This window comes from Camelina sativa, chromosome 16, assembly GCF_030686135.1.
Source record: "Camelina sativa cultivar CO46 ecotype springtype chromosome 16, ASM3068613v1".
Taxonomy (NCBI): Eukaryota; Viridiplantae; Streptophyta; class Magnoliopsida; order Brassicales; family Brassicaceae; genus Camelina; species Camelina sativa.
In genome coordinates, this window is record NC_141895.1 from 30899289 (window position 1) to 30915522 (window position 16234).

The 16234-nt window shown below is 34.8% G+C and overlaps 2 protein-coding genes and 2 pseudogenes across 5 annotated transcripts; 1 reads left to right on the forward strand and 3 right to left on the reverse strand.

Moving 5' to 3' along the window:
* Positions 1-3124, reverse strand: LOC104754171 (serpin-Z1 pseudogene; annotated as a pseudogene).
* On the reverse strand, positions 1388-2179 carry LOC147926134 (serpin-Z1 pseudogene; annotated as a pseudogene).
* LOC109124796 (serine/threonine-protein phosphatase PP1 isozyme 3) lies at positions 1388-5478 on the reverse strand. 2 transcript variants are annotated; one of them, XM_087489931.1, is made up of 4 exons: positions 4858-5373; positions 3892-4451; positions 3523-3732; positions 1388-2173 (listed from the first exon to the last, which is right to left on the reverse strand). In XM_087489931.1, exons 1-2 carry the CDS (start codon positions 5033-5035, stop codon positions 3940-3942), a joined length of 690 nt encoding a protein of 229 aa, XP_087346057.1. In that variant the 5' UTR covers positions 5036-5373; the 3' UTR covers positions 1388-2173; positions 3523-3732; positions 3892-3939. The 2 variants fall into 2 exon arrangements, with proteins under 2 accessions (XP_087346057.1, XP_087346056.1); XM_087489930.1 differs by lacking the exon at positions 1388-2173 and adding an exon at positions 3047-3422 and having other exon boundaries at positions 4858-5478.
* An 869-nt stretch (positions 5479-6347) lies between these two features.
* LOC104753070 (uncharacterized) lies at positions 6348-10544 on the forward strand. 3 transcript variants are annotated; one of them, XM_010475347.2, is made up of 7 exons: positions 6348-7094; positions 7356-7661; positions 7966-8091; positions 8563-8903; positions 9016-9556; positions 9648-9680; positions 9765-10544. In XM_010475347.2, exons 1-7 carry the CDS (start codon positions 6899-6901, stop codon positions 10244-10246), a joined length of 2025 nt encoding a protein of 674 aa, XP_010473649.2. In that variant the 5' UTR covers positions 6348-6898; the 3' UTR covers positions 10247-10544. The 3 variants fall into 3 exon arrangements, with proteins under 3 accessions (XP_010473649.2, XP_010473650.2, XP_087346052.1); XM_010475348.2 differs by having other exon boundaries at positions 6460-7094; positions 7362-7661; XM_087489926.1 differs by lacking the exons at positions 6348-7094; positions 7356-7661; positions 7966-8091 and adding an exon at positions 8413-8477.
* Positions 10545-16234: the final 5690 nt, after the last annotated feature.

Sequence of the window (16234 nt, forward strand, 5' to 3'; positions counted from 1 at the left end):
TTCAAAGATTTGACCAGCGAACAAAATAGTCCCTGGTTTTGTCTTCTCTAATCAAGAAAAGAAATGGATGGTCAGCCACAAAATCTATCATAGTATAAATACGATAACTTACTTGCACAGCATAACAAGTAGCAGCAGCAGTAGTTGAATCTTCTTCATCGATCTCAACACAAGCTTTATGGTACATTGAAACATCTCCCGGAGCCTCAAACATGAAAGAAATGTTAAACTTTGGAATTCTGAAATCACTAACTTTGACTTTGTGACTCGGAATGTGATTATCCATGAAACCAGGAGTAGATGACATTTGCTTCACGAGTTCATCCAATCCATCTTTCTTGTCAGGCAGATAGAAATACATTGAGAATTCACGATTGGTATCATCATCGCGTTTTCGGTATGGGAGCCTCAGGACCTTGAAACCATTGTGAGCCTTAACGTATTGGTCCTCTTTGCTGCTCATAAATGGTACAGACACTGACGAGCCATCGACAAGGTGAAACTTTTTGCTTTTTGTACACCACTTATGAAAATTCTTAACCCAAGCTCCTTTGAAATACAATGCGTTTCCAGAAACCTCAGTGGTTTTGCTTGTAACTGATCCAGGAGGAAGAAGGTCTGTGATGAGACCATTTGTCTGATCTACAGCCCATTTATTCAGCTCACGAAGCACTTTTTCAGCCTTCATAACAATAAAACATGTCAGTAAAATGAATTTGTTTTTTTTTTTCCTAAACATTGAACTGTGTCTTTGAAACATTAAAGAGTTTTTCATTAATTATCTTATACTAATAATCTCATTATTTGATTTTAAGGTTTCTTTTGGGTTTTGGGATTTGTTATAGACTTATGGGTAAACAGTTTGTATTCAAGAACAAACAATCTTTATATATAAATCTCTAAACCAATCTTTCGTCGTTTCGCTTTTTTATTGCTTCTCGCAGATCGATCTTTGACGGAGAGGGACTTGGGATTACTTGTGTTTTGCTTCGGTTCTGGATTAATCTTTAGGAGAGAAGGATCTGCTGTTTTTGACGATATGCTAAGTTTTTGTATATTTGTCATCTTAGGATTCATCCTTGAACCAAAGGTCATCTTTGGAATCATCCTTAAAACAAATGTCATCTTTGGAATCATCCCCGAAACAAATAAACTTCCTACTTCGAATTTTCCGTCGAGTTCTTATGAGCTATCATGTGTGTGCGCAGATGTATAAGTATAATATATTGAAGATAAAAGATAGAACTAGGGTTTTGCGATTCTCGACCTGATCGATAATGTCTACTTTTGAAACGAAACAACGTGCCGTTTTATCCAAGTGCCGTGACTATATGATTTACATTTAAATGTTTTAATTTTTTACAAAACAACATGAAGTGTATGTGTATCACATCGAGAATATCTTTCTTTCTTTTTTTTCACCGAGAATATCTTCATTTCAGTTATTCATTTTAATCAACACAAGACACGAAACTGATATAAAAGTCAGATATTTCAGGAAAAAAAAAAAGTCAAGAGAAAAGACATAAAATACCCCTTACCGAAGTTTGATAAGTTCAACACTCAAGCAAAGTGTCTTGAACGAAGATTAGACCAGCGAACAATATGGTTGATCAGCCACAAAATCGATCTTAGGACGATTACAAAAGCTGTATCGCACCATAGCAGTGGCAGCAGCAGCTGTTGCACCTTTTTCATCGATCTCGACGCAAGCACTATGGTAAATATGAAGCTTTTCTTCTTCCTTGGAAGCCTTAAACATGAAAAGAGATTTTAAACTTTGGAATAATGATGTTATCAACTTTATCTTTGTGATACGGAATGTGTTTATCCACGAAACCAGGAGTAGATGACATTTGCTTCACGAGTTCATCCAATCCATCTTTCTTGTCGGGCAGATAGAAATACATTGAGAATTCACGATTGGAAGCCTTAACGTATTGGTCCTCTTTGCTGCTCATAAATGGTACAGACACTGACGAGCCATTGACAAGGTGAAACTTTTTGTACACCACTTCTGAAATGGTTGAGCCCAAGCTCCTTTGAAGTACAATGCGTTTCCAGAAACCTCATTGGTTTCGCTTCTAACTGATCCAGGAGGAAGAAGGTCTGTGATGAGACCATTTGTCTGATCTGCAGCCCATTTATTCACCTCGAGACAAATTTCTTCAGCCTTCATAACAATAAAACATGTCAGTAAAATGAATTTTTTTTTTTTTTGTTCCTAAACATTGAAACATTAAAGACTTTTTCCTTATTGTCTCATAATAATCTCATTATTTGGTTTTAAGGTTTCTTTAGGGTTTTAGGATTTGTTATAGACTTATGGTTAAACAGTTTGTATTCAAGAACAAACAATCTTTATTTATAAATCTCTAAACCCTAATTAAGAAACCAAACCATATATGATCATGTAAACTTTCATAAATATATTTACAGGTTATATCCGTTAAATTTAGAAAACGGAGTAGCTAGGGGGTACGTTACCTTGCATCGGAAATCAACTTGAGCGTCAGTAGCCTTGAAAGATTTCTCTATCAGATCCTTAAACGAATGATCAACTGGGAGTGTTTGCTCCACCCAAAAGCCATTAATAGACGAGATTTTGGGGCCACCGCTCCCACTGCCGTCAGCAAAAACCACCGTAGCGATCTCGCTGAAGACAGCTTTAAGCTCGTCGGAGATAGAGCCGTAGCGGGCAGCCATCATTGTGTAGGCGGAGTTGATTGATGCCGGAGAAAATATGAAGTTAGAGTTTATTGCTTTTGAAGCTATTATTTTACCCGCCGTAAGGACCAAATCTTCGTCGTTTCGCTTCTTTATTGCTTTTCGCAGATCGATCTTTGACAGAGAGGGACTTGGGATTACTTGGGAAGGATCTTCTGGTGTTTTCGACGATATGCTAAGGTTTTGTATAGTCATCTTTGGATTCAACCTTGAAACAAAGGTCATCCTTGGATTCATCCTTAAAAGAAAGGAACTTGCTACTGCGAATCGTTGAGCTATCATCTTTTTACGTTTTCCGTCTAGTTCTTCTGAGATATCATTTGTGTGTGCAGAAGGTAGAAGACACCTAGTTTCTAAGATAGAGAACTAGGGTTTTGCTAATAAACGAAACAACGTGCCGTTTTTTTCCAAGTGACGAGGAACATTATAATTTTTCATTTAAATGTTTTGACAAAAAACAACATAAAATGTGTATCTCACAGAGAATATATCTCAGATTCACATAGCTCATAGACATGTAAAGTGATCCAGAGTAGTCAAGGGTAAAGACAGAATTACCCCTTGCCAAAGTGATCCAGAGCAGAGGAAGAAGAAGACAGTTTGATAAACACTTCAGCTCAAGCAAGTGACTTGAACCAAGAAACATGGAACACACAAAACAGAGTTTATGGGATTTTTCTTCAGCCTTTTCCACCCTAAAGAGAAAACAAAACAATGAGATGCGTAAGGAGAAAGGCCCCTAATAAAACTGAGTATAATAACTGCTGTATCGTATGATGCTTTAAACAATCTCACCTTGCGAGGCGGGGTTCCTCTCCTTCCTGCTTTGCCAAATCCGAAATTTCCTTTCTTCTCAGATGCTTTAAGGATCTGAAATGAGCAAGTCAAGGAATCATCCACACTCATCATTGCTCCTGCGTTATCAAACTCTCCACAGTAGTTCGGGGCCGAGAATATCGTTACTAGCTGTCTATTTGCAAAGAATTCATACCCGTCTTCCACAACCTAAAGTGAAAAAAAACAATCAAACTTCAATGGGTTAAAGTATTCGTCGATAATTAGTAAGTCATAATAATAAGCTTTGAGTAGCACTATGATTGAGAAGTTGAAATGCCACAGATACATGTCTAAAAAGGGGTTTTCCTCAAGCAAGCAAAACATCACCTGATGAGCTCTGCAAATTAAGTCAAGGTCATGTGTTTGAAGAAACTCCTAGACTTTATCAACCCCAAAAGTGTAAGAGACTCCCCTGTCATTCTCTCCCCATCCTTCAATATCCTTGTCAGGATCAGACCACAAGAGATCACATAGCAGCCCATGGTCAGGAATGTCAATAGGACGAGCAATGTTCCTGATCTCATCCAAGTGCTTCAACTCAGGGGATAGCCCGCCGTGCATACAGAGGATCTTTTCATCGATAAGAGCAGCAACAGGGAGACAATTAAAGCAGTCAGTAAAAATCTTCCAAACTCGAACGCTATATCTCTTCTTGCACTCGTCGTAGAATCCGTAAATACGGTTAATAGAAGCACACTCATGGTTGCCACGTAGAAGAAAGAAATTCTCTTTGTATTTGATCTTGTAAGCAAGAAGAAGGCATATGGTCTCTACACTCTGCTTTCCACGATCTACATAATCCCCAAGGAACAAATAGTTTGCAGCCGGTGGGTAGCCACCGTACTCAAACAATCTCAAAAGATCCGAGAACTGACCATGTGTATCTCCTGTTAAAACATACGAAAACAAAAACTCAATCCCCCACACAACACGATAGCAGCTTCTGAATCTTTTGATATGGAGACAACATAACACATTAGCCGAAATCAAAGATGGATACGAAGACCAATGATCATTTCTAATTTCATTTGGTAACTCACTGATTGATGATATAACTGATCAAGTAACTCTATCTAAACTATATTTGCATTTATACAAAACTCTAACCAAGCTCTGCTATCAAGAGAAACACGAGTTTGACCAACCATCATCATGATACGAATTCCTCTTAAGTAATTTCAACAGCTCTAATTAGCTAATCAACGTCGAGTTCCATTCAAAAGGAACATAATCTAGGCAAATCAAAGAAGAAAATTGTAAAAGGACATGTGGGTTAGTAATAAAATGGAATACCACAAATCTTGATAGGAGCCTCGAGTTCGAGAAGGTTAGGTTGACTGAGAAAGATCTGTTTAGCGGTAGAACAAAGATGTTTAATCTCAGCCTCCGTGAACTGAACCTGCTTCGTGGTCTTCCCGTTCTTCGCTCCTAGTAACCTCTTTATAACATCATCGACCACACTATCTTCCATCAAACAAAACTACAATAACCCCTTCGAATTCGAAACACCGGCGGGATGGGATTGAGATAAGAGTTTTTTTTTTTTTGTTTTTCGTGTCCGACCTCCAGTTTCGGAGCTCCGTTTCCGATCAAGGTTGTTCAGAATCACCACCTTCCTCTTTGTACAGAATCAATAGAGAGAGAGAGATAACAAGAGAGGGTTTGTGGTTTGTGAAGAAGGTAAGAAGAAGAAGAAGAAGAAGACGGAGGAGGAGGAGGAGCCCTAGACAGAGAGAATCGGCTAGAGAGACAAGGGGGAAGGAGAAGAAAAGGAAAGCACACGTGCGGCTCGTGTGTACCGGAAGGGACGGCTTCGTCTTTTGACCAAACTTTATTTCTTTCCTATTATTACAAAAAAAAAAAAAAAAAAAAAAAAATTGGCATTTAAATATGTTTTAATTTCTTTTGTCAAATGCGGCTGGAGTATTCTTTTTTGAAATATATAACTAAACTAACCTTTCTATATTCTGTGAATCGAAACAAATCAAATAAAGAGTTCGAACTAAAAAAAAATAGTTTACTTTCTCCAAACGATCAAAATATCGAAACGAAAATTTGAGTTATACATTTGGTTGACTTAAAAAAAAAATGAACAATACTATTTGTTTATTTGAAATCCGAATAAATGGTTAAAAGAAACGATCCAGACATCATTTGTTTGTAGAATCTTTTTTTTTTATCAATATATGTTGTCTCTTGAACGTGTCCAAACGTATACAGTATTTATAATTATCGAAAACGTATATTTAAAATTATCGAAAACGTAACGAAGACTCTGCCAACGCCTATCCACATATATGACATAAACCCAAAAAAAAATCCCACACAGACACACAAACAAGGTAGATCCACTCTTATGCCAGTCTATATATTTGGCACATACACATTGCTTTTCTTCTTCTAGGCCCAATTGTTGCTAATCCAACATTTACGTAAGGTGCAGAAAGTTTAGCACAAATCTGGATTATTATTTAAGTTGTTCTCTTTATTTTGTTTTTTGGGTAAAATTCTCTTTATTTTGTTAACAAAAGATGTTTATAAATGGTAATACAGGTTTTAAATTTTTTTTTTTTTTTTAAAGTAAAAAAGTAAAATGATGTGAAACTTAATTTTACTGTAAATATCTAAAAACTAAAGTCTTTTATCTTAGTTAATTAAAAGAAGAAACTATTAAACGGAATCCACACAAAATCTAACGGCGTTCATGTCATACACTATTCAAGATAAGGGGTAATTTCGTCAAGGTATAATATAAGTCTCGCGACACACCCCCCGCTCCAAGCAAACCCACCTGAGAATCTTCCAGTGGCATTTTTGGAAACTCATGAACCAAGTGAAGTTTTCCACTTGAAATACGTGTCACTCATTTAACCAGCTAGATCACAAAAAAACCTCGTCACCAATCTACATCCAACGGCTCTAAACTCGCAAATAATGTGATACGGACGAGCTGACCGGAACAATCTCACCGTTCCGACGGCTTATCTAAAAAACAAAAGCCAAAGTTAATTTCCCGAAAACTATAAATACTCCAATCTTTTTCTTCTCTTCTTTCACTTTTCTATTTGCCCTAGATTTAATACACCATCCCCCCCCCCCCCCCCCCTCGATTTACGCAGCCGCTCCATTTCGTTTTCTCTTCTTCTTCCTTTCATCGACAGAACAAAAAAGCCCCAAATCCATCGCACTCTTTTAGCTCACTTCAATCCATAAATTTCTTTTGATTTTTTTTAGCTTCCTTACAGCTCGAATCGAACTATCTGGGTATGCTTTTCAAGGAGATGATGATGAGTTCGTCTCGCAGCTTCCGCGATGTTTTCGATTTGGGTTTGTGATGGATGGGTTAGAGATTTCTTGTCCCGTGGATGTTTCGTTGCCGGCTAAGCTTATGGGATCTGAAGGGTGTGGTGGTGGAGTTAGGGTTTCTTCTACTAATAAAGCAGATAACAACTCTGACAAGGCTCGTGTCTCTATTGGTGGTGGTGTTAATTCTTCGATTGAGCGTTGTAGTGCTTCAATCAACAAGAAAGGTTAGCTAATTGATGATCTCTCTCTCTCTCTCTCTCTCGCTCTTCATTTTGACTTTCACATTTCATTTGGGGCTATTAAGTTTAACTCGATTTGGGGCTTCATTGGATTGACACTGAGTAGAGTTTATAGTCGTAGATCTAAATGTGTGTGTTTGTTCTTGCTACTTTGGTAATAAGACATATATATCAGAGTTTGGTAAATTTGCAAACTTTTTCAAGATTGGTTAGATACTTTTGGATTTACTCTTCTACCTGGTTCAGTTACAGGAAGTAGCAGTGGGGCGTCAGATTCATCGTTATGGCGCAAGTTAATGCATTCACACGACTTTGTACATGATAGGCTTACCAAACTTCGGGTTGAAAATTCGTCCGAGCCTTCAAACGGTTATTCACCAGTTGCCAGTCCAGAAAGTACCGAGTCTCCTAGGAAAAGAGGAAAACTTTCGAGGAGTAGTAGTAATGGGACTTCGAGGAGGACTAAATTGATACTTTTAGATGACACTGTGAGCACACCAAGAGATAACGACACCAAGGAGATATGTGGGCAAGGGTCTACTACTTTCTTGGGTATATCTCAGGCACTCAAAGTTTTGCTTTTTTTCCTTTAAAGAGGTTAACATTGAGAATTTGAAACTGATGATTGTCTTGACCATCTGGAAACAACAAAGTTCTGTGCGATTTTTAAGTTCTGGAAACTGATTTCATTGTCTGCGGTATATGCAGTCATCTATCTAGTCAATAGCATGATGTTTTTTAAGAATATGGAATATGTTCGTGTTAGTTGATTGGCTCACCCTCTGAAAAAAGTGTCGTTTTGTATCAGTTTGGCTTGGCTTAGGTTACTTATTACATTCTGTTGATTGCTAAACAGATAAACCGTTAGTGGTGAAACAGCGGACCAGTTGTAATGGTAAGCGAGGTGATAGGAGGATTTCTAAAGTTCCCACGAGAACTTTTTCAACAATCAGTTCAGCGACTGGCGAGAATGCGTTTTTCGGTATGTGAATGCTTCTGAATTAGTCTCTTCCTGTGGTATCCAATAGAGTACTGCTGATTTAACAGTTGACTCCTCAACCTGGTCCATTTACTTTGGCTAGTTATTATATCTTTTTCGTATACTTTCAGTTCTATAGATTGTGTCGTCTGAATTTTGAAGTGATTTACAAATGAACCTGGTCTGAGGTAGCTTTAGAGGTTTTCTCAGTCACTTGTTGTGATTTTTAGTTTATTTTATCTTAATCATCTCTGCCATCACATTGAAAAGGTTTCATTGGCTGACATATTCTTTGCATCCCTAAGGTACCAAAGGGACAGTGTGAGAGTCATAGCACCTGTGCATTTCACTACTAATACATTAAAATGCGGCCTTGTTGATATAGCAAGGTCTCGTCAGTATATCCTCCTCATGTGAAATGCTCTGAACTTTTTCCTAGTATTGTGTCCACCTCTTAACTTTCCTTATATGCAGGTGCCTATGGCCTGAAGCCTGCAATAAATGATGTTACCAAACTCATTGAAGATTTGTCATTGAAAAATCTTCTTGAAGGCTCTTATGAGTGCCCTTCTTTAGGCAAAGACAAGATGAAGAAATTGGAGAATACTAATGACACTTTGCTCAGTGTGGTCAGAAATGTTTGGTCCATTGTACCAACTAGGAGGCCTGTTCAATCACAAAGCTCGACAGAATTAGACACTTGTCTCAGCAGAACCTTGAGTTCACCACCCAGCTCTGTCTCTGCTTCACTACCAAATGGTGAAAACACCGATAAAGTAAACGCCCTGGATGGAGATCTATCCTCATCTTCCAAGGTAGATTTCTTAATCCAAGTTTCACATATATTCTGATTTGACCTGTAAGTATACATGACTTTAATGGTTTTGTTGCTATAACAGAAATGTGATCTATTCTTTGTTTTCTCAGGATCTTTGTATCAACACTAAAATTCTTTCCACTCCACTTAGTTTTCCATTATGCGACGCTAGTGATGTATTAAAAAGATTAGGCCTTCCTCCGCCAAAAGATTTAGACTCTCTGCTCCAAGATGCATCAAAACCTTCTCAGAACTCTAAAAACAACTCGGACCAGCAGCGTTCTGCTAAACAACTACCTCCTCGTAGTGGATTGCCACATTTCCCTTGGTCACAGGCTTTTAATGGGAGCTCTAGAACCAACTCAGAAGCAGCAAAGCTTGTAACCGGCAAGACACTTTGTCAAGGACGATGGCTAAGAATACCCGACATTACTATGGGTTCTACAGAGGGTATAACTGATAATTTCGCCAATCTGGAATCACTCACTTTCAACCAAAACTTAGTCCCTCCACTACAGAAGCAAACTATTGCTGGAACTAAGACCTGTCAAACAATTTTCGGTAACACCACTTCGTGCCAGTGCCCAGAAGCATCTGTTTCTACCCTTCCAAAAGTTTCTACCCTTCCAAAAGTTTCCATTGTTCCTAAAGGTAGAATCTGTTATCGTTTTTTTCTTTTTCCCCGCTTTTTATACTCCCAACTAAAACTATACAATATCAATTTATCTCTCATCGAATACAGAACCAGAGAGATCCCGAGATGTTCAAGATGATGGTATGTTTTCGCAAATGCTATTACTGATTACCTCAAATTTTAATCAAAAATCCTCTTCTGATGATGATGATATTTTGTGTACAGCTCTTTCCTGTCCACAGCTACTAGCAGCTGCTCAAACGCTCTGTGACATTGCAGTCCAATCCGCAAACCACAACAACCCAAATGGAATCCTCAGATGGCCGAGTAAGCTCTCTCAGAAATCCATGAAAGCCCGCAAAACCAAACTACTCGAAAAGCCTCCCGAAAGGGACAAGACAACTGTTTCCTCCTTCGATCATAACTCAAGCAACTACAACAATAACAACAACCATGTGAGAAAAGATTCAGCCGCAGAGCATAATCATCATCATCTTAAGCCTTCAAAGAGACTGAAATTATCAACAATGGAGAACAAGAAAGGGACATTCCCAAGCTCATCATCATCCCCAATAGAATCACATAGAAAACATTCATCTTCAAGCAAGTTCAAGAATCACTCCCGTTTGATGCCGCCGCCTCCACCACCAACGAGAACACTCCAAAAGTCATTCATGTATCCGCATAAAGCTCGGAAATTTCCATGAACCGGCTGAACATAAGAGTGGTGGATCCATATAAACCAATCTTGTTTACTCAAGAAACCGGTAGGAGTCATTTGTAAATATGAATGGTGTCACGGTGTAAGGTAAGTTCTTCTCTATGTGCACAGTTTAGGTGCAGAGGACTATATATATACATATATATATAGTTTATATATGTATTGCCTTCAATGTTGTAACGTTTTATTTTCAGTTGTAGTTGTAGCCACACAGTTCTTGTAAGGTCTGTTGTGTTTAAAGTTTTCTGTTCTACGAGCCTAATGATGAAAATTAAAAATCTCAACTTCAGTGTCTTCTTGGATTGGGCATAAATATGTAAACCATACAATTCCAATATAAAAAGAACCCACAGTTCAATACTTTCCGTTCTTCTAGTGACAACAAAGCTCGACTTTCCAGACACAAGTGTAGCCAATTTACCACTGAATAAAAATTCTCACAACTTGAATTAATTTGAACTTTCCAGACCTATATACTACACTTAAGGGAACTATTCTTCGGTCACTTACGTATATACGTAATACAAATTATACACCAATATCGCATACCCCTTGATGTGAAGAATAATGAGGACTGTACACTGGAACATTCTCCATGACGACGGTTTCCTAATGCCAAAACTTGATGCTCCTCAAAACCATGTCATTGACAATACCTACCTTGTATTGTCTCTCCACCGATTCATACCCTAGATAGTTCCTCACCAAATAGAGGACACGTATTGTCGCTTTGTTTCCATGGTCGATATATACAACGATTATTGGTGAGACTAAAACACATCTCTCACATTGTGTATTGAGTAGGTCATGATGACTAGCCATGACTAGAGCTTCTGCAGTACAAGGGCAAGCCAGGTGTATAGAGCTTAAGGATATGAATCATACGATTGATTTTTTTTAGTCAACCAAAATAATCTTTGTTTCTTGTAGAGATGCAAATATTCACACCACACATGTGTAAATGTGGTTACATATTAAAATAAATAATTCTAAGATAATGTATTAAATTTGGAAAGCCATCATGAAGTCGGTTCTAATTCAAACTTATTCAATCGCTTAAGTATGTGGTGTCAGACCGATCACTCACGATCAGTTAAGCTTTCTATTATTAAACACTTTTCTGTAAAGATTTGTCAAATTTATTGTTTGTTTAATTGGCTAACTTTTGTGTTTTTTTCACAAAGGAACAGAGGAAAAGCCAACAGAAATTTTACCAACATTTCACCTTTTTTTTTCCATATAGTGTCTTTTGATCTTTAATCAAATCGAGAAGATGTGGTTATCTGTTTATATATGACATTATCATATTTATTAGAAGATGCTACATCTCATCAAATTTATAAATAATGATCTATCAACCATAATAGACACATTGTATATAGATCATTAGATCTCTTTCAAATGAACAACCCATTAATACACATATTATATTTGACGTTAGAGCATGTTACACACTGAAACTTCTAATTGCCGAGCATCAATATATAGAAAATATGGAAAACTCTATAATGTAAACACTTTGAACATTTTTCAATTCATTAAACCAAAAGCGTTTCCACACAATCAGAAAATAATCTATAATAATTATATATTTTGTTCTTACTTAATACCATTTATAGCTTTATTTCCTTTTCTATTTTTATGTTGTTAAAGTAGGATAATTGTTGTTGATGTAAGTTATTAAATTTAAGCAATTCTTTGTTAGTGATCTCTTTGTATATCACTACTCGAATTTAAGAATGCATGTAGTAGTTAACAACCAAAAGAAAATTAATTATATTAAAGGGACAAATTATGAGTTATCTCTAGTTAAGGAGTTCGGGAGGTAAAGAGGACTTGATGATACTTCAAAGTCAAATAAGCAACTACAGTAAATGATTTCAAGGAGTAGCTGAAAGTTAATTAAATAAAGACAAATCAAAATAAAGTAAGATGACATAGAATTCTCTCCTATGTACAAGAGAAGTGGTTATGTTGTGTCATTGACTTAGGAAGAGATATGGTGGGCCCATTTGTCGCACTGTATTGGGCCTCGATCACGTAATTTTCTTCTAGAAGCCCAAAAATTTGTGTGTTTCTACTATATGCATGAACGTAAAATATTATTAGTTCAACGACGTAAACATACGTATAGACTTGGTGACAAAAGTAAACTTTGAAGTACACTAGACAATTAGTTATTCGTGGAATCGTGGTTGTTATTATCCGATTGACCTTATATATATCAGTAACAGAATTTTCAGAAACGTTGAATAACCATTAAGTAATTACTGATGGTTATTAAAAGTTTCTACAAGATTAACGAATTAACCATATATGCACTATATATATTTTACCATTAAGCAAGGATTACTTGGTTACGATACTTAAAGCTAATCTGTTATATTCCAAAAACGCTTGGTATTATTAATCAATAAGTTAACTGATTGCTGTAATTAACAGCCGTGAAACGCATATATATATATATATGATATGATACGTCAAGTTCGAAAACCTCAAAAGTCAAGCAGGTGGGTTAACTTTCCTTAGATATAAGAGACCATGCTAATTATACACAAACATAAAAGTGATTGATTTTTAATTGTAACTTGGGTTGGTAAAGTACTCATATCACATTTTCTTCCTATTATTCAAGAATAGCCAATGAGACAAGTTACGTACTTTCGTTCGAAAACTATAAAAGCGCAGAAGATAGTGAAAACAAATGTCCAAAGTTATATATTTTATATATGTTATAACTAGTTTTATGTGTGCATGTGTGTACGTCTATACATTAATACACACACCTTTTTCTATGAAATAATACGAGTTTGTTCAAAAACCTCTGACTTTTGTTCATCCATAATCCATATAGAATATTACACGAACTTTTCGTACTTTTTAGTGGTTATATTTCGTCAAATTGAAATTGATACCAAAATTAGGTTTAACGTGAAAAACGTAGGTTTTATTAAAATTGAGATTAGTTACGTATGAAAAAAATAAAGTTATGTCTATATGGCATCTAGAATCAAGCTTGACTTTTGCATCAAATTAGTTTGACAACATTTTACAAACATATTGATATAGAATATTAACGAGCATTAAGTTTAATTATGTTATCATCTACTAGTATATTATCGTTTTCAAGCGTTTGTAGTCGATTTCAACGAAGGATGAATTATGCATGATTTTCATATGTCAAGGAAGAGTGAATTATAAATTATACGTGTTATATTTTGATAATATAAAATATAATAATTCATCATATATAGCGTAGTAATATTGTACTTTCGTTGTCCTTCTTTACGATATTTTCTTGAACTTACGGTAAGATCAAGAAACAGATTGTATATATAAGTAAAGTTATATTAAAGCTACCGGACTTTAGTGTGAATTGAAATATGTATCACTATTAATATTACCAAAGCATTTGCGATAAGTTTAGTACTCACGAGTTCTATTATATATGAGTTAAAATAAGAATAGTTTTATTTTTCTGAAGATTTTTTTTTTTAAATATCAAATAGGGTCGAACACAACATCACAATTAAATAGTTTTCAAAATATCGTGCTTTGGTTCAATTCAATAATCAACAAATATATATAAGTTTGGTCGATACGCAAGCATTTCCCGGAGACTAACGAAATGAAAGGAGACAAACTTCATTAAGAAAACACCTTATATTAAAAGTTTCGTTTCAAAGTTTATAATGTTTACTATGTCTATTAGTTTGTTGGTAAGTCGCACTCTTAAACAAGTTCTCATGTGTAGTAAGTGCATGAAGATGTTGAAACATTGCAGCCTTGCAGGCATATATATACGTCATATATATCAAATTGTAACTTTGTAAAAAGTTATTATTAATTATTCATTTGTCTTCTAAAGATCGGATAGACAGCATGACTAGATTACGTATTCATTAGACTAAAACAGAAAATTAGTTGTTTAAGTAGACCCTTAGAGAAATAAACGTGCTTCTATTTTAAGCTAAGCACTAACCCATAGATTTTATTGCTTAGATGTTAAACAATTCTAACTAGTTACTAATATGTACGTTTAAAAAAAAAGGAACTAGCTATGTGTATATTTAGTTGTGAAATTAAAGCTTTAACGTAATTACTCTTATCAAAACCTAATTGCAAATATTTAAAAATGAAATTTAAAAAACTTTCTTCGTAATTTGTCAAGTCATACTAGCCGTCGCAAGCTTGGCATTTAGCTCGAACATATATAACCAGTGTATAATTTTATATCTTTAGAATATAACGATCTTCTATGATCATTTTGGAATTCGAAAACACATATATAACTCAACCGATTTGAATAGAACATGTTTAAGTATAACCATATTTGAATTGGAATCTAGTTTTACGCTTGGAGAATATTTGGTTTATACGCTAGCTACGTGCACCATATCCACCACATATTTGTAAGGTTGATCCGTTGATTGATCAAAAAAATATTGTCAAATGAATAACTTTAGAAAGAAAAAAAACTACAAAAAAAATTGTTTGGATGATATATCAAAAATCCGGGTTAACAAAAGAAAGTATATATTAAAAATTAATAATAATCATTATACAAATTCCTATAAAAGAAGGTTTTTTGGATGATTTGATATTTTTCACTTTCAAATAAAAAGAGTTATACAAACTGTTATAAGTTAATATATATATATATATATATGATTTGGTTTTATTTTTTTCTGTTTCAAGTATATAATGTTTAACTCTTCTTTGGCAATATGGGTTTACACCAAAATTTTCAAAATACACGGCTGGATAGTTTTTTTTTTTGTAATTCTACAGCTCTTTTTTCATATTTAAAGTATAAAGTTATGTCAAAGAGGATGTTATGGGATGGATAGTATGAAACCTCTGGAAAAATAAGGTTTGTTTGTGTTTTTTTTAACGTGTGATATTACATACTTTAATATTATTTCTTATTACTCATGCATTAAATAATTAAATATAAAAAAAAAGTTACTCTTTATAGAATAACACCATATTTTAGTACCAGGTAAAATACATTCAAAAATCTTTTCACATTTGACTTTCATACTTGGAGTTTTTGTTTTTGTTTGTTTTACTATACTTATGATGCACGACCCATGATACATTTTCAATCTAATCTAAGACTAACATCAATCTATTAGTGAAGCACTGAAATTACAAAATGCACTGCTATCAAATTTGATTTGTTCTTCTTAACAAAATAGATTGTTTTCAAAAGTGAGAATAATTTTTTGTAGTCGTGGACTTAAAACAACAATAACGCTTGCATCGACAAATGATATTCAAAGTCGTCCTTCTTGTTTTTTCTCTCATCAGTTCACAAACAAGCACAACTTTAGTTAATTATGATAAAAACGCGTCGGAGGATAAAGGAAGCAAAGTAGACTTGCTGAGAAACAACAGTCACACAATCACTATAGATTTAAAATATTCCTTTGGTATTACTTGGAATTAACATATCCGAATTGTTGCTTTTCTTTACATTTTATAAGAACATTAAAGCTTAGTGGCCTTTAAATATTCGTATAAGAACATTCATTCACGTTTAATTCGATGATTTTCTTATCATAGTATTCCTATAATTTTTTTGATCAGTTTGCTAACTAGTATATCAATTTTAAAATGCAGATCATTTTTGCTAAAAATTGAAATCCAATTTTTTTTTGTTTTGTTAAAATTTATGACAATTATAAACGTATTACGAATCGGCAATTTTAGTGCTTATTACACTAATGAGTTTCATTCTTATTAACTCAAAATGTTGAGCTTTTTTACACTTATTGAACGGCATACTATACTACGTACTATAAGAAATGTTTAGATAAACATAGCATTATCTAAATAAATAAAATGACTATAAATATATTTCAGTCTCACAAAACGAAAAGTGTAATATAGCCAAAAATCCAATAATATTACTATTATAAAGTTAAATATTTTTTAAAATTATATTACACGTCAACTTTTTCCCCCAGTC

Bases quoted from the DNA above. Each gene is read 5' to 3' on its own strand.
- LOC104753070 (XM_010475347.2), top strand. From the start codon at position 6,899: ATGGATGGGTTAGAGATTTCTTGTCCCGTGGATGTTTCGTTGCCGGCT. The intron at 7,095-7,355 runs GTTAGCTAATTG...TACCTGGTTCAG, and splicing joins TGCTTCAATCAACAAGAAAG to TTACAGGAAGTAGCAGTGGG. The intron at 9,557-9,647 runs GTAGAATCTGTT...CATCGAATACAG, and splicing joins AGTTTCCATTGTTCCTAAAG to AACCAGAGAGATCCCGAGAT.
- LOC109124796 (XM_087489931.1), bottom strand. From the start codon at position 5,035: ATGGAAGATAGTGTGGTCGATGATGTTATAAAGAGGTTACTAGGAGCG. The intron at 4,452-4,857 runs GTATTCCATTTT...ATGTTTTAACAG, and splicing joins GGCTCCTATCAAGATTTGTG to GAGATACACATGGTCAGTTC.